The 26027-nt window shown below is 36.1% G+C and overlaps 1 protein-coding gene across 1 annotated transcript in view; it reads right to left on the bottom strand.

Annotated features, from left to right (window-relative positions):
• LOC145675243 (heat shock protein 105 kDa-like) overlaps positions 1-26027 on the bottom strand; it is a 94497-nt gene that overhangs the window by 20642 nt on the left and 47828 nt on the right. The window contains exon 3 of the mRNA XM_081745626.1: positions 10405-10527. Within this exon, the coding sequence (XP_081601752.1) occupies positions 10405-10527 (123 nt within the window). The remainder of the gene's footprint in view (positions 1-10404; positions 10528-26027) is intronic.

Genomic DNA, 26027 nt, shown 5'->3' with positions numbered 1-26027 from the left:
CTCGTGTCTCGACTCGAAAATTCGAGTCGAGAAATACGTTTGTCTCGACTCGTCTCGAATTTTACAAAGTGTGTCTCGACTCGAATCTCGACTCGAATGCGAGTCGAGTCGAGTCGAGATTCGAGACATGTCTCGACTCGTGCGCATCCCTATTGATGACGATTTTTGTTAAAGCACTAGATAGAAAAGGTATTGCTTTCACGCACCTTAAGGTGAAATACCCGATCTTAAGGATGCGTATTTGTTGGTCCACAGGTTAAAACAGTCATGCAGGATGAACACAAAATAAACTCTCTGAAAATGAGAAATTAGCTTGGCTGTCATTTAAACTGGCATGTTCACGATTTCTTGGAAACGTAAAAGCTGAAAATTATGAATCTATTATTAGTGACATGATGCAGAGTTTTCAACTCATATGATGCAACTTATCATTAAAATTACACTTTTTGCACTCATATCTTGAATTTTTCCCTCAAAACTTCGGCGTAGTAAGTGATGAACAAAGAGGACGGTTTCATCAGGACATTGTCACATTTGAAAAGCGTTACAATGGAAAATGGACTGGAAGTATGCTTGCTGAATACTGCTGGTCTATCATGAGACAGACTCCAGAAGATGTCTACAAGCGTAACCGACCAAAGAAAGTATTTTAAAGGATAAGTCAACAAAATTTAATGTTGGTATAATACGCCTTCCCAGCCTGCATTATATAGTAAATATACGTACACGTTTCGTATAATGTGTTGTGGTCTGTCCAACGAAAACGTGACGTTATGGAACATTTTGGTTTCCATCAATGAATTCAGCACCTGTCGTTTAGTTAAAACAACATAATTTCATTTGAAGGAGAGAAAAAGGTTTAAATTTGTTGCACAGTGTTATTAGAAGAAGTTTTAATTTTATAACTAACTGTTCAGAATTTGTTGCTTTATCTTTCTGTAAAAAATGTCAAATATGTTTCAATTTATAAATAGTTATTGTCCTTAACCTGAGAACGGCTGACTGTTGATTTGTGACGCGAGCAGTCGACAGGTGAGCGAGGCGCTCACTTAATAAAATCGTTTCTATAGTTGTTTAAGACTTTATACGGTCCTTATTTTCAACACATTTCTAAATGTTGACATTTTGTGATTTATTATTATTACTATTATAAAAATTAAACCGCAAATAAAATTATGATGCGGTTATATAAAACCCCACTAGGGCAGCTTTGAAACGAAAACAAACCAGGGTGAGCGCTGCGCTCACCTATCGACCATTCCGGAAACAATGATTTATAGAAAGTTATTGTTGTAAGCAAGTAATAATTGACGTCCGTAAACTTGGCCCCCCACTTTGAGCACTAACGATAAAATTAGTGTCAATCGTTAGTGCATCGTTAGTGCTTCTTAGTGCACCAACTCCTAACGTTAGTGCTTAATTAGTGTAGGAGCTACAACTAAAAAACCTTTGGGGGCCCAAGTTCACGCTGCTCCCCCACTTCAAGCACTAACAAAATAACTAGTGACATTCCTTAGTGCATCGTTAGCGCTTCCTACTGCACCAACCCGTGACGTAAGTGCTTAATTAGTGTAGGCTGTAGAGCCAAAACAATGGTACACTGCCCCCCACTTCAAGCAATAAGGAAAGAAATAGTGCCGTTCGTTAGTGCATCGTTAGTGCTTCTGGAAAATACTAAAAGTTTCGTTAGTGCTTCACTATTAGTGTAGATATAGCCAATTATATGTCACGAAACTCCCATAAGAAATGCATGGGAAATTTTTCATTGCTTAAAATTACGCCAAATAAAACCACTATTGACCTCTTCTACTGCAATCGTTAGTGCATCGTTAGTGCTTCTTACTGCAAAAACCACTAACGTTAGTGCTTCATTAGTGTAGGAGTTATAAATAAAAAAACATTTGGGGGGAGGCAAGTTCACGCTGCCCCCCACTTTAAGCATTAACGATAAAATTAGTACCATCCGTTAGTGCATCGTTAGTGCTTCTAGAAAAAAATTATAGTTCCGTTAGTGCTTTAATATTTGTGTGGTTATGGCTAATTATATGTCACGAAACTCCCATAACAAATGCATGGGGAATTTTTCATTGCGTCGAATTACAGCCGAATACAAAAGCACTAATGATATTTTAGTGCAATCCTTAGTGCATCGTTAGTGATTCTTAGTGCACCAACCCTAACGTTGGTGCTTCAATAATACAGGAACTACAAGTAAAAAACACTTTGGCCCTAGCGTGAACTTGGCCTCCCCACTTTGAGCACTAACGAAATAATTAGTACCATTCGTTACTGTATCGTTAGTGCTTCTAAAAAGTAGTATTATTTTTGTTAGTGCTTCACTATTAGTGCAGATATAGCCAATTGTAAGTCACGAAACTCCCATAACAAATGCATGGGGTATTTTTCTTTGCGTTAAATTACCGCCAAATTCAAAAGTAGTAATGACTTCTTGTAATGCAATCGTTAGTGCATCATCGTTAGTGCTTATTATTGCACTAACAATAGCATTAGTGCTTTATTAGTGTAGGAACTACAAGTGAAAAACCCTTTGGGCCTAGCGTGAACTTGCCCCCCACTTTGAGCACTAACGAAAACATTAGTGCCATTCGTTAGTTCTTCCAGAAAATACTAATAGTTTCGTTAGTGCTTCACTATTAGTGTAGATCTAGCCAATTGTAAGTCACGAAACTCCCATATGAAATGCATGGGGAATTTTTCATTGCGTTAAATTACCACCAAATTCAAAAGCACTAATGACTTCTTTTTGTGCAATCGTTAGTGCATCTTTAGTGCTTATTAGTGCACCAACCCTAACATTAGTGCTTCATTAGTGTAGGAACTACAAGTAAAAACCCTTTTAGGCTAGCGTGAACTTCGCCCCCCATTTTGAGCACTAACGAAAAGATTTGTGTCATTCGTTAGTATATCGTTAGTGCTTCCAGCAAATACTAATAGTTTCGTTAGTGCTTCATTATTAGTGTATATATAGACAATTGTAAGTCACGAAACTCCCATAAGAAATGCATGGGGATTTTTTCATTAGGTCAAATTCTCACGAAATTCAAATGCAGCAGTCGTCTCTTCTAGTGGCATCCAGAGATGGAGTGGGTCAGTGGGTCGGTGGGTCAGTGAGTCAAGTGGGTCAAGTTTTCTGAGTGGGTCAGTGGGTCGTGGGTCAACAGCATGTGACCCACTCTGACCCACCACCCACCATGACCCACTGTGACCCACTGCGACCCACCGACTCAGTAAGATCTACCGACCCTCTCTGCTCACTGCATTGTAGACAGTATCTTCTGAAGACTGGTAAATTTGTTTCCGTTTTACATTTAAGACCTTCATTTCCCTTCCTTTTCCACTTGTTTCTGTCTACTTACCTGAGGTGAGTATATCTAACCGAGTGAAAAAAGAACTTCAGACACTTTCGGATATTGATATTTTTAATAGTAATAATAGCAATAGGACTTACACTACAACTTGGCTTTCGAGACCTGTGAGTTTTTAGAGCTAACTACCGGAAAAAATACATTTTTGAATCACTGTAATAGATAAATTAAATATAAAAAATTGAATGTAACTATGTGTGCCTGATCATCATGGTCAAATTGCAAAGTCAAATGAAATTACTTTTGGTATATAGGTAGGCCTTAATTCAAATTGGGATGTTATATTCCTTTTATTATAATGCATAATATCCTAAGGAGGTAGTGAGGATCCGAATTTTTGCGAAAAAAAATGAGTACCTCGCAAGCCGTTAAACTTACGGAGATGAAATTCAGTGTATTAACTCTTTATTGAAAATAAGCAGAATGTGTCCTAGCATTTTTTTAAATTCTCCTTTATGTGGGGGGGGGGGACATTCTATATATGGAAAATTGGTAGTGAGTTGGTTTGTAAAAATGATCGAAAACGATTGATGTTATTTAAAAAAAAAATCAGAAACAAAACATACAGTGCTTGGCTTCATATATCCATTGCTTTCTGCTATAATAATTGCTGAAGCTTATGTTGATTATATGGAGCGCTTACAGCACAGGGCAATCAACCCATAAACTTGTGAGAAAAATAGGCATAAAATTAGTACTTTAAGCTTAATTACCCGGAAATTTGAAGTTTGGATTGTACGCATAATTGTATGGAAAATTTTTCACTTTTTTTCCTTTTACGTTGGTCTACTTACATTGATTTGGAACTTTGAAATTTCATCCATTTTTCCACTGAAAGGTATTGATAATTCAACAAAGAAATAATTATACTCTGATAATTTAATTGAAATTCATCGTAATTTGGCACATGGCAAACAGCAGTGTGGTGATTGAAGTTGAAGAAGGAGGGAAATTCCCATTCACCTCTGAACGCTTTCCACATTCTGGTAATGGTATCAAACCTTCATGTGTAATTACAAAAATTATATTTATAAACAAATAACAAATCATCAGTTTATCAGGATTTAACTGATTATTTATTCACAAGATTCCCTATCAAAGGCGTGGTAGATGAAGTTTCTGTTCTACATGGGTCGACATCGCCAACTGACATGGTCGATATGGAAAATATGTTGTATGGTGATAGAGAGATGATACTTCTTGCTGGGTATTTCAAAACTGACCAGGAAAAATCGTTATCAGACTTACGTCTAACAAGCAGATTGTCGGTGAGGAGTTGCCGAAATCGGGTAGAAGTATTATCAATTTTCACGACAGAGTAAGAACGGGGATTTACCCTTATGAATTTACAGATGACTGATATTAGAAATAGACCAAGTGCTCAAACATTGTCTAACTTGTTGTTCATCAATATTAATGGCCCACCGCTGGACATGCTCAAAGTAGACGAGCTAGTTATTTCTTGGCTGAAGAATGGACATCATTCCACTGCGGATGATTTACCGCCAAAAAGTTAGCAACAGGAAATAAATCCGATTTCAGATTTGTTTTAAGGTGGAAAATTACGAGCTATGGAAAATGTATACTTGTATTACTAATGGCTTATTTGTGTTATTCAAGTTTGTACCTAATTTTTAGTAAGTCTCTTCTTTGCTTTAGGTAAACTACTTTGAATAAATATTCATAATTGCAATTATGCATATTTGTAACTTAAATTTAACGTGGTGTTTTAGTGATTACACAAATTACAATTATGAGCATACTTTATGGAAATGCTCTCACATAGGGTACCCGAGCACCTTTATATCCTCTGAACAACTGATTTTTCAAGTCTTTTGTGAGAAAAATACTGTGAACTGAGAAACCATAACCTTTTCCATGTTGTACAGAGGTATTTTCCTGCGAATAGAAGTTTCTTGTGGAATGCGTTCAGAAATTAACACTTGCGAGAATACTCTCTTAGTACAAGTATATTTTAGGCACACACTAATTTCTCCCCCACCTCGAACTGTTTCAATTTCCTCACTGACAAACACTTTACCATTTTATATCGTAAAGGTCAGTTCCACCGTTATTGTAACAGAGTAGTGCTTGAGCGATTGACTTGAAATTCAAACTCCGATTAGTGACAATTTCACAGTCTTGTTTTATTACAAGTGTAAACTCTTTAGTCAGTTCAGATGAGGCCGTGGATCGTGTTCAGAGTTGATGACGATGGATTTTGGTGAGTCAGAGTAGGTCAAAGTGGATGAGAGTGGTTCATGGTGGGTGGTGGGTCAGAGTGGGTCACGGTGGGTGGTGGGTCGTGGGTCAGAGTGGGTCATGGTGGGTGGTGGGTCACGGTGGGTGGTGGGTCACGGTGGGTGGTGGGTCACGGTGGGTGGTGGGTCAGTGGGTCGTGGGTCAAGTTTTCATTGACCCACGTCAACTCTGTGGCATCGTTAGTGTTTCGTTATTGCTTGGTAGTGCACCAAGACCGAACATTAATGCTTCTCATCGTGAATGCTTTTATTGGCTAGCGTATAGTTAGCTTTTCCTAAGTTTTATTTTCTATTATCCATACTAGCATTAGTGCTTATTCAGCGGAGGACTAAACGCTGATTTTATCCATTTCTGTCAGACAATGAGCGTAAAATTGTACAAAATTTAAAGGTCTAAAGTAGCTCCATCCCCGAGTTATTTATTTTTAACCCCTAAACTACCAAAGCAGTAACATTAACGCTTAGTCTCTTTTGGAGCACTAACGATGCACTAATCTTTGACATTTATTCAACCTTTGTGGAAAAATTATTGTAAAATTCGCTAAAATTAAATTTAGCACAGAGTTAGTTATTCACTTATAACTCTTAAACAATAATAGAACTGACACTAATGTTACGTGTATCGGGAAACAATAAGAATGCACTAACTTTTCACGTCTATCTCACCTTTGTAGGACAATAATTGTAGAATTAGAAAATTTTCAATTTAGTCTTGCAAATAATATTCACTAATATAGAGTTGAATCAAAGCACTAACGTTAGAGTTTAGTGTACTAATGGGTACTAACGATGCACTAACCATTTGAAAAGTTTTTTTAGTATTTGAGATCTGTGCGGGGCTAAATTTAGACAGGGAGCATTTTCCATTTTGTAAAATTCTTCCATCAAATTTAAAAGCACTAATAACCATATATTAGTGTAATGGTTACTATTACGTTCGGGAATTTAACGCAATGAAAAGTACCCAATGCATTTCTTATGGGAGTTTCGTGTCTTATAATAGGCTATATCGACACTAATATTGAAGCACTAACGAAACTATTAGTATTTTCTAGAAGCACTAACGATACACTAACGAATGGTATTAATCTTTTCGTTAATGCTCAAAGTGGGGGGAGCAAGTTCACGCTAGGCCCAAAGGATGTTTTACTTGTTCCTACACTAATGAAGCACTAACGTTAGGGTTGGTGCACAAAAAAAGCACTAACTATGCACTAACGATTGCAGTAAAAGAGATCATTAATGCTCTTGAATTTGGCGGTAATTTAACGCAATAAAAATTCCCCATGTATTTCTTGTGGGAGTTTCGTGACTTACAATTGGATATATCTACACCAATAGTAAAGCACTAAAGAAACTATTAGTATTTTCTGGAAGCACTAATGATACACTAACGAAAGGCACTAATCTTTTCATTAGTGCTCAAAGTGTGGGGCCAAGTTCACGCTAGGGTCAAAGGGTTTTTCACTTGTAGTTCCTATACTAATGAAACACTGATGTTATAGTTAGTGCACTAGTAAGCACTAACGATGAACTAACGATTGGACTACAAGAATTCATTAGTGCTTTTGAATATGGCGGTAATTTAACGCAATGAAAAATTCCCCATGCATTTCTTATGGGAGTTTCGTGACTTACAATTGGCTGGATCTACACTAGTAGTGAAGCACTAACGAAGCTATTTGCATTTTCTAGATGTACTAACGATACACCAACGAATGGTACTAATCATTTCGTTAGTGCTCAAAGTGGGGGCCAAGTTCACGCTAGGCCCAAAGTGCTTTTTACTTGTAGTTCCTGTATTAATGAAGCACCAACGTTAGGGTTCTTGCACTAAGAATCACTTACGATGCACTAAGGATTGCACTAAAATAGATCATTAGTGCTTTTGTTTTCGGCGGTAATTTGACGCAATGAAAAATTCCCCATGCATTTCTTGTGGGAGTTTCGTAACATGTAATTAGCCATAACCACACTAATATTAAAGCACTAACGAAATTATAAGTGTGTTCTAGAAGCACTAACGATGCACTAACGAACGGCACTATTCCTTTCCTTATTGGTTGAAGTGGGGGGCAGCGTGTACCATTTTCTTGGCTCTAGAGCCTACACTAATGAAGCACTAACGTCACAGGTTGGTGCACTAGGAAGCACTGGCGATGCACTAACGAATGGTACTAATTTTATCGTTAATGCTTGAAGTGGGGAGGCAGCGTGTACTTGGCCCCCCAAATGTTTTTTATTTATAACTCCTACACTAATGAACCACTAACGTTAGCGGTTTTTGCAGTAAGAAGCACTAACGATACACTAACGTTTGCACTAGAAGAGGTCAATAGTGCTTTTGAATTTGGCGGTAATTTGACGTAATGAAAAATTCCCCATGCATTTCTTATGGGAGTTTCGTGACATATAATTGGCTATATCTACACTAATAGTGAAGCACTAACGAAACTTTTAGTATTTTCCAGAAGGACTAACGATGCACTAACGAACGGCACTATTCCTTTCCTTATTGCTTGAAGTGGGGGCAGCGTGTACCATTGTTTTGGCTCTAGAGCCTACACTAATGAAGCACTAACGTCACAGGTTGGTGCACTAGGAAGCACTGGCGATGCACTAAGGAATGGCACTAGTTATTTTGTTAGTGCTTGAAGTGGGGGTCAGCTTTTTAGTTGTAGCTCCTACACTAATTAAGCACTTACGTTCGGGGTTTTGCACTAAGAAGCACTAATGATGCACTAACGATTGGCACTAATTTTATCGTTAGTGCTCAAAGTGGGGGGGCCAAGTTCACGGACGTTAATAATTGTTAGTTTTTGAAAGATTATCAAATTTCTTGTGTTAAAAAAAAATTCAATATTGGAGTTTTGTATTACCAATAATTACCAATAAATTTTAATTCATATTTTTTTTAAAAAAATATTCATTTATTGTTTCAAAAGTAATTTTTGAACATTTATTTATTTGCAACAGCTTAACTACCAACAAAACTTATAATAGCAATTATACGGAATTATACCTCATTTTAGCAGTATGTTTTGTCATATATATATATATATATATATATATACAGCGCGTCTGTTTCTTTTCGCTAGACTGTAACTGCTAATGTTCCAATTCCACAAACATGCTGCAAATAAAAACGTTAGAGAAATCATGTAGTTGCATGAAACACTTCAATAATTTAGTTATAATTAACAGGAATCTATCCCTTTTCAGCAATAAGGCTACCGTGACCCACAGTTTGAAAGCGGAATGCGAACCATACATATTACTAGTGAAAATCGGAACTAGGTTTTCTGCATCAACGACTATTTTGCTAACCATTCTGCCACAAAGGAACTTTTAAGGTTGGTCAATAACACTTACGATTACTTGAGATATATATACATATATATACAGGTTGGACAATTTATCTTGATCATCCGTGATAACGGAGAAACCAGAAAAGAAAGATAAGAAACTTTACATGAAGACAACTATAAGGAGAGGGACATCGTTTTACGTATTAAGCAACACCACCCAGTGAACAGTGTTGCCATCCCAATAGAAAGTTTTTTTTCAAATGACACCACATAAGATTATTACATACTTTAAATCAACATATCAAATGAAAACATAAAATACCCCATTTATTATTCAGTGTTGCAAACTAAGAATGTTATAGTATCACAAACATCCAAAGTTTGGAAGCCTCTATCACATATACAGCACAACGGAGATGGGCAGGATTGTGCACATCAAAAGTATATTTGCGTTGGATACCATGACCATGGTATGACTTGATTCGAATGAATAGGAACGAAGTAACCAGCGCTTGAAAATTTGATTTTGTTGAAAGTCTTTATTTCGCAAAAATGCTTAGATAAGTATCATATCTAGTTACTTGTATGGTTTTCAATGGACGTAGTAATTATTTTGACGTTTAGAGCACTTCGATATCTCAAACCGTTCCGGAGATATGGTAAACGTTGATAAAGTTTGTAACATGGCGCATTTGTGGAAAATATTTAAAATGATTTTTGTTCTCCCTCTCTTTTATACGATTACAATAATACTTTTATTAGCTGTAATTACAAGTTCTCGCAATTGCTTGATTTAAGCAGTGTTGCAAATTTCAGGAATGTTTATTATATCTCCGGAACGATTTGAGATATCGAAGTGCTTTAAACGGTAAAATAATTACTACGTTCATTGAAAACCATAGAAGTAACTAGACATGATACTTATCTAAGCATTTTTGCGAAATAAAGACTTTCAAAAAATTCAAATTTTCAAGCGCTGGTAACTTCGTTCCTATTCATTTGAAACAAGTCGTACCACGGCCATGGTATCCAACGCTAAGGTACTTTTGATGTGCATAATCTTGTCTAACTTGGTTGTGCTGTATATGTGATAGAGACTTCTAAACTTTGGATATTTGTGATAGTATAACATTCTTAGTTTGGAACACTGTATAATAAATGTGGTATTTTATGTTTTATTTGACATGTTGATTGAAATATGTAATAACCTGACGTAGTGCAATTTCAAAAATACAATTTTATATTAGGATGGCAACACTGTTCACTAGGTGGTGTCGCTTAACATGCAAACGATGTCACCTTCCTTATAGTTGCTTCGTGCAAAGTTCTGAATTTCTCCCTCTTTTAGTTTCTCCGTCATCACGGATGATCAAGATAAATTGTCCACTCTATATAAATTTTAACTGTGTGTATCTCTACCATACAAATCTACCAAAAGTATATACTAACCGATATCACGCAACCTTTTACTTCCTTGTTCATAGCATTCTCTGCAGTTTCTTTCAATTTTGTGAACATCATAGCTGCAATTTGCTCAGGTGTGAATATTTCTTGCGATCCCAGGTATTCGACCTGCACATAAAAACAATGTATTTTTAATTACTTCTTTCTCAAAATTAGATAACTGAATTTCATTTTTAGCTTATATGTCTTGTGCTTTCAACTGTGAAGCAACACTCGTTTCACTGATCTTATTGCTATGCTCTTCAACGCCATATGCCGACCTTAGGAGGCTGACAATAAGATCACCAAAATTATTGTCGATTGAGAATTAGAGACACAAGACTTATCACTTGAAAACCTTAGAGAAAAATGCTGGGCTCCTATCTTTAAAGCTTAAAACAACGAACTGAATTTCATGTCCATTGTACGAGAACAAAACAAATCAATTAAAAAGAAAAATATGTTAAATAAAGTTATACATTGACATTTGAACCCATGATTTCTCCCTATAGAACACTGAGCAGTCTTAGAAAGTAACATAACGCAAGTAACGCGTTACATTTTTCCAAAGTAACTGTAACGGTAATGCGTTACAAAATTTTAAGTAACGTACCTAATTTGCGTTACATTTTGAATGAGTAACTATAATATGCGCATATATTTTTCGGAATCAAATGTTCTTTCCTGTAGTAAATTTCTCAGAATGGAGCAATGGAGCATGAATTGTCAGTGGCCGACAGTCAAGTCACCAACACAAAGAGAAACATATAAAATCTTAATGTCACTTGCTAGTAGGTGAGTATAAACTCAGAGAAATCACGTTTACTGATTTCAAGCACCTAGAAGATTTTGTCATAGGTTTTGACAGCTCCAAATCAATACATTCAGTAAGTGAACTGCGAGTGCTATGGTAGTCTTGTTTACTTTTGTTTGAATTGTTTTTATAAAGATGGAGAACGAAAATAATTTACAGTTCGAACATTTGAAAACATACTTTTTCTTAAAAGCTGAGGATGATGGTGGACAGAATTTCCAAGTGTCTGAAGTGCCCCGGTGGGAAATATTTATTAACAGCCAATAACAGTTTATTAACAGTTGATAAAGGGTCTTGGCAATACCTTTGTTATGCTAATTCTGTTAAAGGGCATCTCAAGTGTGTCCCTACTTTCTTGACCGGTGAGTACTAGAGTCGACATGAGTATGCAGAGAACCGGTAGGCTCTGTAAGTCACGAATACAGTGGTCTCGATGTCGTGAAATGAGGTGTGTTCGAACAGGAGTCGAAAGACCGATCGACGATCCCCATAGTGTTGTGCTCACTTTCCGGATCACAGTGGACCACTGGAAAGGCTTCCAGTGGAGAACTGTGGGTCTATCTTCATCTCCTGATTCTGTTGCGTAATTCTATGTCACACGCTTATCCATGAAACCACAAGAGATCCAGCAGGATTCTCACAAGAAGTGACGAGAACCGGCCCAGAAACACGAATTGTTTACTTGTGGGGCCGTGTATCTCCGGTGACCGATGGGTTCCTCGGCAATGTGGGTATGAATAGAATGTGCAGATGTGCTAGTTTCCGAATATGCAAATCCTGATGTCGCATTTGAAGTTGTCCCAGTGCCAAGGCCCAAAACAGCCAAACACTGTTGATCGCTCTCGGCTATTCCGACCCATGCGTTAGCTGAGCTTGGTTTGTGTGTTAGTGTTTGTGTCAAGGAACAAATTGAACTGCGTTACATTTCAACACATTCCTAGCTACTGGTCTGATGGATATCACAACCAAGCCCAAGAATAGGTTCCAACGGGAATCAAACCAAGCTCAGCTGACGCATGGGTCGAAATAGCCGAGAACGATCCGGAGATACGCGCCCCCACATGTAAACAATCCGTGCTTCTAGGGCGATTCTCGTCACTTCTCGTGAGAATCCTGCTGGATCTCTATGGTTTCATGGGTAGTGTGCGGCATAGAATTACGCAGCAGAGTCACGAGAGGAGGATAGACCCATAGTTATCCACTGTAAGTCTCTCCAGTGGGGCACGGTGATCCGAGAAATTACCAAAACACTACCGGGAACGTCGATCGGTTTTTCGATTCGAACACGCCTCACTTTGCGACATCGAGACTAACGTATTCGTGATCTACAGAGCCTACCAGTTCTCTACATATCCATATCGACCCTAATGTTCACCGGTTAAGAAAATAGGGTGTCAACAATGCTTTGGGTGGGGATGCTCTTTGCTGCATAGGGAACAAGTATACGACTCTCAGGCGTCCCAAATTAATGCTGTTTCGCTAGGAATTATTTGTTGAAACTTCAAATGTTCTATGTTGACTTATTATTTAATAAAGTCTATATGAGTATTTCAACAAGGAGAAAGTACATAACTCTGAATATACTGTAAATTTTCGTAAAGTTTTCTGGCTTTATGTTCTAGAGATAGGGGAGATCTAAATTAGTATTAATTTCAATCAATCATTCAATCATTAATAACTAGGTCACAGAGTTAATATCAAGTGGTTATACATATTTTGGTGTCGTAGCTTCTTTCAAAATTAATTGGCATCGAACCACGAAAAAGGAAAGGAAAACGGCGTTAAAATTATTCAAGGTTACGTGTGAATGAAAAACTAATAACTTACGAAACTTTAATGATTTTAATACATTTTATTCATGTATAGCGAACTTGAAAAAGGGATCACACTAAATGCATAAAGAAATAGAAATAATGCAACGCAAAATGGTATAAACGTTCAGTGGTATACGCAGGGGGGCTGGTAAGGCTTAAGCCTTCCCCTCCTCTTATAGTTATGTTGAAAATGGATGCTGCTTATATGCATGCATGTTCCTTTTATGATGTCTGCGTTCCTCAGTTTTAAAATAATTTATCTCCTCCCCCCCCCCAAAAAAAAGCAAGTATTCCACAATCATGTTTCGAAAAACTTATTTCGAAGCAGCTCTACTTTAACTAGACATAAAATTTTAAGAATATATTCTCTCTTCTTCATTTTTTGAGCTCTTTCCCACATTGTATCCAAGTGTACATTTTGCGATCCGAATAGAAAGTATTCAAACAAAATATGGGCACTCACGTTTCCAACTATTCGCTTCGTAGATTTATTGAGACACCTAGCATGGGCACAAAAAATGAGAAATTGTTGAAAACTCTCGGCACCTGCGTGCCAATAAAAGTGACAAGAGCATGCCGACGAGCTTCAATAGCTTCGTGGATTTACGCAGACTACCACGAAACTCGCTGTCGTGGACTGTCGCCTCCGCATTCTGGTATTGAACCATGGGTACGCCAGTATGTATGCTCAAATAGGTATTCAGCAGCATTAACTCGAAAGTCACGAAGAAGATGAAATGTACTGAGGCCAATCAGCACACTTCGAGTTGAAGTTTGAAAGATGACAAGAATTTGTAATCTGCAGAGTTCAGTGATAATTGGAAAGTGATCAGTAATCCAGAGATGGGGATGTAATCTCCATGAGAAGGAAGCCACAGGAAAACACTATACTAAATGCAATGTTAACTTGAGAGCCGAATCACAAGCGCATTAGTACATGTTGGCGCGCGAACCTTTTCGCAGGGAAGTCTTTGTGTGTGTGTGTGTGTGTGTGTGTGTGTGTGTGTTTTGGTTGGGTTCTCATTCGCCAGGGTTTCAATTGGCGCTGCTCTGGGTCTCAGCTGATATGCGGGGAGCGGTGATTTCTCGCTCTTTTCCTGCCGCTACGAAAAATGTTCCTTGGTTTATTTGTTTTTAATAATTCATGAAGACACGACAATAGCAATAAATGTATTGGAAATTCGCACGTGATGTATTTGCAATCCTCAGAATTAAAACTCGAGAGCAGCATGAAAACTATTTTGATGAAGGTAAGAAAGGATAAGAAAAGAAGTTACTCTCATATATCTACCTGGAAAAGGTCAATCATAAACAGAAACACACAAGCAGCCACCCTCCCACATAATAAATTAAAAATACGATTTTTTTCTCAAAGCACAGCAACTCTACGTTAGCAATGAGTAAACCAGCTGCGAACCGGCAACAATCATATCAACAATTTTTTCAACAGTTTTGTCTGCATATTTTTCTCTTAGTCGAGAGTACACATTGTTGACAATTTACTTTGCTTGACTTTAAAGAGGTTTCCCTTCCTCGTGTTTGCGATAATACTGAGAAGATAATTCGGATTCATTGAAGATTTCAATTTCGCGCTTAACACTCTCCATGGTTTCAGTTTCACTACACCCACGTACCCACACTAACGCACGCGTGAAGACGATATTTGGCAGAGCAGTGTTACTCTCTGCACAAAAATTGCAGAAGTTACATATGAGTCCCGTTATTTCTTTTGTTTCATTTATCAGCAGGCATAGAAGTTTCTTACGGGGTAGCAACTCTATTTAATTTATATATCATATAAAATATTAAGCCATTTCCTATCCATTGTGGACGATTTCTAACATTGATCAATTAACTAATTTTACTGGTCTTCTGTTTTTGATTTTTCAAGTTTATAATCTTGCAACACTTGCAAGAGACTCGCATCTTAGCTACCGGCTTTTTACTCTTTTCTTTTCTTCTCTCTTTCCGATTCTGAGTCGTGACGTCATTTTTATAACCCGTTACTAATAAATCTAGTACCTTTTATTTTAAATATTGTTTCTGTATTAACATTTTTATATACTTGAACTCAATTAGCTCTTTGGATTGATCTCCTAAGTAATGTTTTACGTGTGTAACGTGAAGAACTATGTAACATGCGCGGAGTCGCCCGAATTGAAGTTGCGTATCTCGGCTATCAGGATAAGGTCGCGGCGAAGGTCAATGCACGGGTGGTTACCGGGTCAGGTAGAAAAATGTATGGGACTGTTGTCATTAAGGACGAGTATACCATTTTAATCAATTAATTCCGTTATCTGACAGCCACGAACGTGTTTGAATGCATTGGGGAAGCAAAGTGATAAAGACTAAAAATGAAGAGGGCACAGGGGTTGATAAAAATCTGTGAAAATCAAGTGTCCCAACGGCCTTCATCAAAGTGCCCCTGCGGTCAACTTCCAAAATTCCAAATGACAATAGGGGTCGAATGATACTTTGTTCGATAAATTTTGAAAAACTAATCAACTTCGGTAAACAACAAATGTCGATTGGGGAAACATTACCAAACCCAAAAATGGGTCCTGTTTTAGTTAAACTTGCATGGACCGTAGTTGGAACACGATGGAAGATAAATCAATTGAACAAAAATAGAACAAAGAAGTAGGGAAATAGTAATGCACATTAACTAGTGTTCTTGTGGTGACTCTCAGAAGACTCTCTGATTAAGGTCCGGGGGCCAGCTTGAAAATTTCGGAGGGGGCACGGTGGTTCTGTGGTAGAGTGCTTACCTCTGGTAAGTGGGGTCCCTGGTTCGATCCTCGGCCAAGTAAGTTTGTGATGGACAACATCATATCCGTGGGTTTTCTCAGGATACTGTTGTTTCCTCTCACATTCCCACTCCACCAATTGTTCCATCATCATTCACTTGCCTAAATCGTCATCTCCCTTAGCCTAAAAGGGCATAATCGTCAGAACGGTAAGCTTTAAAAATGTCTTTTCATTTTTTTAAATTTCAAGTGGCAAAATGGATCGATGGAAGAAATACACTTGAAGTTACGTATTCAAAATACGGTAATGTTTAAACATACAGCTGTAAAATTTTAAAGTAAGTACAAATAATTAAAATAAATACTATGTAAATCCTACATCTGAGAACAATAGAAGATTTAACACTGAAGACCATTATTTCGATTTATCTAGAGAGACCAAGAGTGGTAAAGAAACTAATAAAGAAAATATGCTAATTTCTCTATAAAATGGAAGTATTGTAACGTAATAAGACGTAAACAGAAAAAAGTTAGAAAATCCCAGTCCTACACTGAGAAAAATCCGTTCTCTGGACAGCGGTATATTGTATAAATATACGGAATCCTCTTCATCACTATAGAAATCAGTACGGAGCATACGTTAACTGTATCCTACATAGGTACTGCCCTTAGATGTTACATCATGCCGTTGCAGGATGTCTGATATCTAACAGTCTTCCTTATATTACATTCATATTTTCTATATGTATGTTACCTTCGTCAGCTATATGTTATATACGTCCATTTGTATTTGAGATCCTGACCGCCTATATTGTTTCATACGGAAAGTACGTACACATGGAACACTTATACGGAAAGCATTATAAAACATGCGTTTTCAGTTATACGTCTGCTGCACCTTAAGTCCAAAAAATACAGGATTTACAAATATAACATACGATTTTACGTACACCACATACATTTTTTTCTTAGTGTAGGTTCTTGTAAGGAAAAAACAAACGAAGATGACATTGTAAGAAACACAACTACAAACCTTATTTAGCCAACTAAAACATGTATCTCTGTACACAGTAAAATGAATGTAACTAATTTGCTTTCATCAACAGTCCAACATAGGCCTATTTTCCAGTAAGTGTAATATTTCGTCTGTTTTGATTATACTGTTATTGTGTGAAGAATATTTAATATTGGGGCGTAAAGTGAGAATTGAACACTTGATTGTAGATTTTTCGTTTATTTAAATTTTAAGTTGAGTTTTTAAAGAATATTGCGAAAGATAGAGACAAACATGGATTGAAGAGAATAGGAAATTGATAATCGAGTGATAAAGATGTTTTAATTGTATTATTTGCTCTTCTAATGTGTATAAAGGCTGTGCTTGAGATATGAAGCAAGGAATCTGAAACTATCAGATAAGACAATAGGAAAAGGCATTTATCTTGTGATTTTTGTGGTAGCTGAAACAAAACCTTGTAGGCTCCACCTCCTCTGTAGCTTATCTACTGTAGGCGAATGACATGTACAGAATTGAAGTATAGACTTGAAGTTTTCGTTGAGTGAACGTAGGTGTTTATATTATATATATATATATATATATATATATATATATATATATATATATATATATATATATATATATATATATATATATATATATATATATATACAGAGAGAGAGAGAGACTATTCCATAATTCGTGTGATTTTCTAGAGCACTGGTAGAAGAAGAAGTTTTCACACTAATAATGTGAAATTTGGCATTCGTATTGGAAAATGCCTGAATTGTTTTAAATTTCAAAAGAAAATAAGAGAAAATCACTGTTTAGCCCCTCTTTTGGGGCCGTAAACACAAAAGTTCATTTTCTTTATGGGAGATTCAATGTTAAATTTTAGAAGCAATTTTCTCCAACAACTATTGCTAAGGATTTTAGTACAAATGAGTGTTATTTAATACAAAATGCAAGGACAAGGACACTCATCCGCAATGCTAGTGGAGTCGTCCTAAACATTATTTTGAGTAAGGCTTCCCCTTTGGGGGGCAAGGGCTATAAAAAGTGGTGAGTGGAGTGTTACCAAAATCAAAAAAAAAAAAAAAAAAATTGAGGAACGCCAGTAAGCGTAAGATTAATCACAAATGTCAAAGAACTAATATTCTGATGCTCCTTGCATGTGCCAGTAACTTATATGGGGCTAGAGCCCCATCCAAAAGTCATATTAAAAATTCAGCGTAATTATTTTTTTATTTTTTTATACAAGCAACAATACAGACATAGTGGACACACACACTGCACACACAAATAGTTTATCTACATTCTTAGGCCGGAAATTCTCCGGAACTCCAGAGACTTATTATCAGGCCTATACAAAAAAACTTAGTTTAGAAAACCAGCCTATATAGCCGGGTGGTCTCCGGTATTCCATGAGGCCAAAAAAAAAAACATTAAAACACATACTATGAAATACATAAAGACAGACAGACACATACATATATATATATATTGGTGGCAACACTTCTAATACACACACCACAACTATAAAATTATTTTATTTTTTTCTTTTACATTTATTAGCACTACGACTGGTAACCTCCGGACCTCCTTGAGGTTCCAGTCCTTGGCAGGGTTTCTTTAATATTAATCAGTATTATATTATAAATCATTTTTATAGCTGTTACTTTTTTTACTACAATTTCAATTAACTATCATTTAATTTATTATTAATTTTACATTATCTTTCAACAAGAAGACACATACATAATACAACCTAATGACATAATATGATTATGATAGATGGCTCTTCACAGAAGCTTTCGTTTGTGAGTGAGAAACCATCTTCATAAAGTATATATGAGTGAAATTATATAATTTTTCCTCTTTTTTTTCTTTTTCTTCCTTCTCTCCTCCATATTTTTTAAAAATAAACCCCCTAGTAGTTGTAGATAAGCATATTTCAAGTGACGTTAGTAGATTATTTACTAATTTAATACGTTAACGCTCTTAAGTCATCATTCTTTATTTCCTTTAATCAATTAGTTATTAGTATTTTTAATCTATTCATTCTTCCTTCTTCCCTAATTTCTTTTGGAGTATCATTATAAAGTTTCGGAGCCAAATATTATGTTTCATTTTATGATATACCCTTTTTTACTTTTATTGTTTCAAGATCTTTTTGTGTTACTTTTCTTGTTCCATACCCATGAGAAATTTTATTCCATTCATTTTCATGTTTTTTTACATAGAGTAGGACTGCTTTTATATATAATTTTTCAACAGTTAAGACTGAAAATTCTCTATACAGGTTTTGTAGACTGTCTTCTTTGTTTTTATTTAAACATATTCTTATAATATTATTTTGCTGAACTTTTAAAGGTCTTATATGCGTCTCATAGGCAGATCCCCAACTTAAGATACCATACAATAATATATTTTGTGTTAGTGCGTAATATACCATATGTAAAACTTTTAATTCTAAACACCCTCTTAATTGTACAAATTTATACAGCAATTTTCTTAATGTCTTGGCTACATGTTGAATATGCGATATTCACTTTAAATGTTTATCAATTTTCACTCCTAAATAATTTTGTTCAGTTACTTTATTTATTGTATTACAGTTACAGTCTAAATTATTGATACAGTTATGTGTGGCTGTCCGGTTATTGTTGGTGAGAAAGCAATATAATTGGTTTTCGTTAAGTTTAGTACCAAGGAATTTTCTTCAAGCCACTGTTTTACTTTCTTTACTGTTATTTCCGCTTTTTTATAAGTTTCTTCCCACTTTTCCCTGTTATTGTTATAGTGGTGTCCTCTGCAAAAGATTGAATATAACCATCAATGCCTATATTGTACAAATCATTTATATAAATTATAAATAAAATTGGACCTAATACTGATCCTTGTGGCACTCCATAGCTAATCTGTGTTAAGTCACTCATAAAATTTCCAATTTTAACAGCTTGCAATCTATTACTTAAATAACTAGTAAACCACGAGAGTACTACACCTCTTACTCCATAATGTTCTAGCTTAGTTAACAATATATTATGAGAAATTGTATCGAATGCTTTGGTTAAGTCCAAAAATATTGTTATTACTTTTTCATTATGATCCATGTAATTTGTTATTATTTCCGTTAGTTTATAAATTGCATGAGATGTACTTCTCTCATTTTCTGAAACCAAACTGATTTAATGCAAGTATGTTATTAGTTTCAAGAAAGGAAACTAATCTCTTTTTAATACATTTTTCTAATATTTTAGCACAATTACTAAGTAACGATATTGGTCTATAGTTATTGAGATCCTTTCTTGACCCTTTTTTATATACTGGTTTCACGAGTGCTAACTTAAATTGATTAGGGAAAATTCCTGTTTCTAAACTCATATTATATATATGCAACCGTGGTTTAGTTATTTCTTCTTTTACATTTTTCAATATTTTAGCAGGTATTTCATCTAGTCCTGGAGCCGATTTTGCTTTTAGTTGGTTTATATAAAATGAGATTTCTTGTTCAGTAATAGGCGTAAAAAACATACTATTTTTAGCTTTGTTTCCTAGATTTTCATTTATTTTGGTTAAATTTACATTTTTACTAACCTTTCACCTATATTGCAAAAATATTTGTTGAATGTGTCAACTACTAGTTTAGGATATTGCTGAAAGTTAATATACATTAATATATATATATATATATTGCAGGGACATACGGGAAAAAACATTTTGTTTCCGTCAATTGTTGTGAAATGTGTTATTGTAGTAGGCAGGTAAAGTTTTAAAATCTGGAATGTTATTTTGGTAACGCACCACCTGAAGGGGGTCACTGGGGTCCAGCATAAGATGGTGGATCTTTACAAAAATTCCAAATCTTGTTGTGGAAATGCCAGTGAGGACAGATTAATCACAGAAGTCACATAATTAATGCTCCGATGCTCCTTGCATGTACTACTATGAGCAAAATAAATGACGCGTCTCTTTATTTTGAAGTTTTTTGAAAATATATCCGTTTTCTTTATATGTTCGAAATTTCGGAAGGTTTCCCCAGAAGGAAACGTTAATAACAAACCCATTTTTAATATTTGTGTTAGATATTAGCTTAAAATAAATAAATTAGAAGCAAAAAACTTTAAATCGACCGAAATTACGAGAATTACCAACTCTGCTAAACTGGGAAATTTTCAAGAACGCGAGGGAATTCTGCAGTTCAACACGAAGCAGCGACATCTATGTCATTGAGAGAAATGTCGATTAGATCTACAAACGAAACTTTTAACGAAACATTTCTAATATGTCTTATTACGTGCATTATCTGCAAACTCCAAATATATGAATCTATGCCAAGTATTAACGTATAGATAGAGCAAATAGTTGAAATTACCTATGGAAAAGGACGAATTGGTAGCACGATCATAATGAAAAATCATTTTTACCGTAGAACAGGGATAGTTGACGTAAGAAAACAAATAGCTCAGTTAGTTAAAACAATAGCCTGTAAACTTCAGGTAGCTGGTTCGAACCCGATAGAAGTGCAATTGTCACTTTTATTACTATGGTTATTTTATTTATTTTTTTATGTGGGAAAGAATCAAATTGTAACATATGTGTAAAACTCATGACAATACCAAAAAAGAAAAATACTGTTCAAATGTGAATAGTGTGGTAGAAAAGTAGTGTGGTTCCAAATGAGAATTTCAGTCCGAGTGGTCAATGATCAAATCTCGGGGGGCTCTTCGGTGTAGAGGCTATGACCCCTTATGGGAAAAGGCAAAAATATTAAAATTCTTAAAACTTTCGAAGTTTTCGTCTATTTTAAAGAAATTTTTGGCTTCATATTAAAGCATTTGTTCCAAATGACAATTCCAGTCCGAGTAGACAAACAATGATCAAATCTCGGGGGACTATGCAATGTAGGAAAAATAATGACGTCTATAGCTTGATACTGTTGGTGACATCACGAGTCATGACGCAAATATAGCACAAAGTAAACACCAAATGCTGTCGGCTCTCGTAGCGGAGTGAGCTAGCGCAACATGCTAGTAAAGAACATTGGTTTTGGCGTGGGTTCAAATCCTGCCTAAGGAGAGTTATTTTTATTATTTTTTTAAAAAATTATAACACTTCTTTCGTTAAAAAAGATTAAAAATAATATTCAAAAGTGATTTAACGATTATTTTTTTAAAATGTTCATTAAACTTCTTTCATTAAAATAAGTTTGCCCTTGTACTATACAGATCCATAGCAAAAGTTAGTAGTAAAACTAGTAGTAGTAGTAGTAGTAGGAACGGATTAGAATGCAATTCAGCATTCATTTGTTTCCGTGCGATGTTGCCAAACGTAACTCGCTTACAATGCCTTCTGGCTAGGCCTTAGTGTGTTTCGAAAATATGCTTGTGTTCGGGATGAAGGTCCAAGGTTCAGCATTGACTAGGGCCTATATTTAAAAACACTCCTTAAGGCTACTTTAACTTAAGGATTCCTTGAGAAGCCTCCCTTGACTGAAATCGGTATTTATAACCCTTCCTTGATGTCAAGGAACCCTTGAGTTCAAGGAAGCCTTAATGAAAATCTCTCCTTGACTCAAGGTAGCTATCGACTAACCTTAAGCCTTCCTTGAGTTCTTTAACAGTATAGAGATTCGTTTTCTGGCATGGAAATAAATGATTTTGTTGAATGTGTCATGTATGTGGAAGAACAAATATTAAAAAAATATTACTTTGCGATGACTAATGATGCGTCAAGACATACGAGGTACATGGAAAATCCACTTGAGCTGTATAACGATAATCAATTTTTTGAGAGATACAGGTAAGTCAACTATGCATCTTGATTTTAACTTTTATGCTAATTTTAATAACAGTAACATAGTGACAAAAATAACAAATATTCATTGTACACACAAGGTATGAGTAGTTCCACTGATTTTCCTTTGATTTTCTGGGAGTTTTTACAGTTATATTCTCTATGGGTCGTAGATCCTATTCTCGTTGGGCACTTCTCTCTTCGGACCTTTCGTTTTAACTATTTCGTCTTATTTTTGAACAAAGAGACATTCACTTCATGGCGTTGTATTCCATGTTTAAATTGCTCTAATCGTAATTTTCATTTAGCCATGTGTAAAAAAAAATTCCAAATATAATTTATAGTTTCAAGTTTACCTACATATTATTTTAAAAATTAACTGCAATAACAAAATAGGTTGGGATGGTTTAGGTTAGAATAGCTTATTTTATTAATTTTCACAGTAGATCCTTGTAATACATCTAGTGCAAGATACAATAACATAAAACCATACGCATGGGTGCTGCACAAGGTTAAGACAGAAAATCATGCAACTCAGGAACCAAGGAACATGAAGATAAAAGGAAGTAGGACTTTATATATAGCCTATTACCAAAATTCATTACTTGTATAAACAAATCTTATACTTGATACTGGTTTGTGTTTGTGTAAAATTAAATTGGCAGAAGGAAATTATTTACGTGTTCAACTTGTATCTCAATATATCGGCACGTTCGTATAATTAGATTAATGAATGTAGTGTTTTGTTGTTTTTAGCCAAGAAGTATAATGCAATTGTGTTATAGAAGGGAAGCAGACACTAATTACATAAAATGTAAAATGTTTACGATTTGTTACCGAAGTAGACACAATATTAGGTTAGGTAGGCATTAATTGTACACAATGTAAAATTTTCACAATTCGGTACTATTCCAGATTAAGTATCCATGTTTAAATTCATTAATTATGACTTCTTTTGCTCAGGAAATGGTTCTTGTAAATTGTTTCTTATGGAAGGAATTCCATTCATATGTGTACATTAATTTTAGGGGGACTTAAACATTATATGACATACTCTGTGCAGACATGCCGTTAAAACGACAGTTCAAAAATCAAAAATCGATTTGTGCTAGATAGCCTTTAAAAAGCACGAATGTTATCTAAACGAGTCAGGGCAGGGCGAAACTAATGGCCCCGCTCTGTAGCAAGGGGCTACGTCCGAAGGGAGCAGGCGCGTCAGTGACGGTTGGTAGTTTTTGAAGCTTTGGTTTGCTTCATATTCTTGTACGTCAAATATACGCTGCTCGACTTGAGTGTCATTTACCATTGTGATATTCCTCATTTTCATGAGATTTTCAGCAGGGATACAGGGACCTTCACAGAATACACCTGTGTAGGAGTAATGTTAAGGAAATTATGAGGAGCGGACATATATGCCTATTCGGTAATCCATATCTCCGCGCCTGGTTATTTCCGTAACATGTCTCCTGCACATGCGTATTGTACAAAGGTTCATGTACTCAAAAACCGGTCTCGCTTCCATTGTTCATATATTCGCCTAGGTCATTTCTGTAGCATGACTTCTACGCAGAAGTAGAATTTCATTTTGAAGTATGAAATAAAACGACAGTAACCTAACCTAGCTACTAACGCCACACTTACTTTCGTGCTCCATACTAGTCATGGCCTGTCTTCCACCTTTAAAGTCCGCGAACACGCTCATTTGATTTTCAAGTATTAACTGGAAATGTTTAGGTTAGGTTTTATTTTTGTTGATCATAGGTTCATTACACAAAGTGTGTCGATTTTGGTTTTAGTTCAAACTGTATTCATTTCTCGTTTCAGGTTTTGGTTTTAAGCTGTATTCTTTTCTCGTTCCAGGTTTTCGAAAGTAATATTTCTGAGATAAATTTTTCCATTACTGGGAGACGATTTAGAAAATATTATTTTGTGGGAACGTTCACTACCAGCAATTCTGAAAGTACTCACGGTTTTAAGATTCTATGTGAATGGGAACTATCAGGTAGGCGCTATTTTCTTTGAAGCACATTACATATGAATTTAAAAAAATGTAGTCTGCCATTTTCACTATGTTTTCTTCAAAAACTAGTTTAATATTTTATTGCTCAATATTACCAGTAGTAAAATCATGTTTCTCTTTCATTATTTTCAGACCATACTATTATATACGAGGGTCACTACGAAAGTTTTGAAATGTGAAATAACTTACATACTTAAAATCAATTTAACACTTACATTTTCTCAAAGTATTCACCATTACACTGTACACACTTTTGCATCCTCGAAAACCACTTTTGGAAGCAGTGTTGCCAGTCTTTTTCTTCAAGTGTTGAAAGTTCATTCTCGTAACCCACTACAGCTTCTTCAGGGCTGCAAAATCTCTTCCCACGCATGCGATCTTTGATCCTGGGGAACAGAAAAAAGTCACACTGGGCCAGGTCAGGGCTATATGGCGGATGAGTCATAAGTTTGACCTCCGTAGATTCTAAAAACTGAATTGTGATGTTGGCCGTGTGTGCGGGCGTGTTGTCATGATGAAGCAGGATCCCACGCAATCCAGTTTTTGGACGCCGTTTCCGAAGCTTCTGGAACACTTTTTAGGCAAACAGTGGTGTACCACTGAGCAGTAACAGCCCTTTGTTCTTCAAGTGGAACAGTTGCTACATGGCCAGATTTCGAAAAGAAAGTTGCGACCATCTTCCCCACACTTCGCGGTCGCTTCACTTTCGTGGGTGGATTTTCGTCTGGAAAGATCCAAACTGTAGACTGGCGTTTATTTTCAGGGACAAATTGATAGATCCAAGTCTCATCACCAGTAACAATGTCAGAGACGCGTCGAGAATTGCCTCCATCGAATCTTGCAAGCATTTCTTGACACCATTCCACACGCATGCGGTTCTGCTGTTGAGTCAAAGTGTGGGGCACCCAACGAGATGAAACCTTCCTGAGCCGAAGATGATCATGAAGAATTTTTGTTACTGCTGGCGATCCAATGTTCACTGTAGATTGAATGTCCTTGAAAGTTGTTCGAGAATTTTCTCGAATCATTTGTTCCACAGCAGCAATGTTTTCATCTGACAGCTGTTGCCGGACGTCCAGCTCTCTCTTCATCTTTAAGCGATGTTCGGCCTCTTCTGAATTCAACAAACTACCGAAAAATTGTAGCACGGGAAGGAGGAAGGTCCCCAAATGCCTCCTGCAAACGGTCAAGGCTTTGTGTCTCGTTCATACCACCTTTGGAATCGTAAAGGATCATTGCCCGAAAATGTTCCCTTTCGAGCTCCATTCTAGACAGCCGAATATACTGCTCACATCAACAAACAAGCGAAGGCGATATGGCCACGCCGATAAGCGAGGTGAGTTGAAACTTGCTTCGCTTCTTCGCTCTGGATACCGCTACCGAACGCAGTTGTTGGAATTCAAACACTGTGCCACAACAATGCGTATCTCAAAACTTTCGT

This window comes from Thermobia domestica, chromosome 18 (genome assembly GCF_964235325.1).
Source record: "Thermobia domestica chromosome 18, izTheDome1.hap1.1, whole genome shotgun sequence".
NCBI classification, from domain to species: Eukaryota; Metazoa; Arthropoda; class Insecta; order Zygentoma; family Lepismatidae; genus Thermobia; species Thermobia domestica.
Note: the sequence above shows the minus strand (reverse complement) of the source record. Positions and strands in the feature narration are given on the sequence as shown.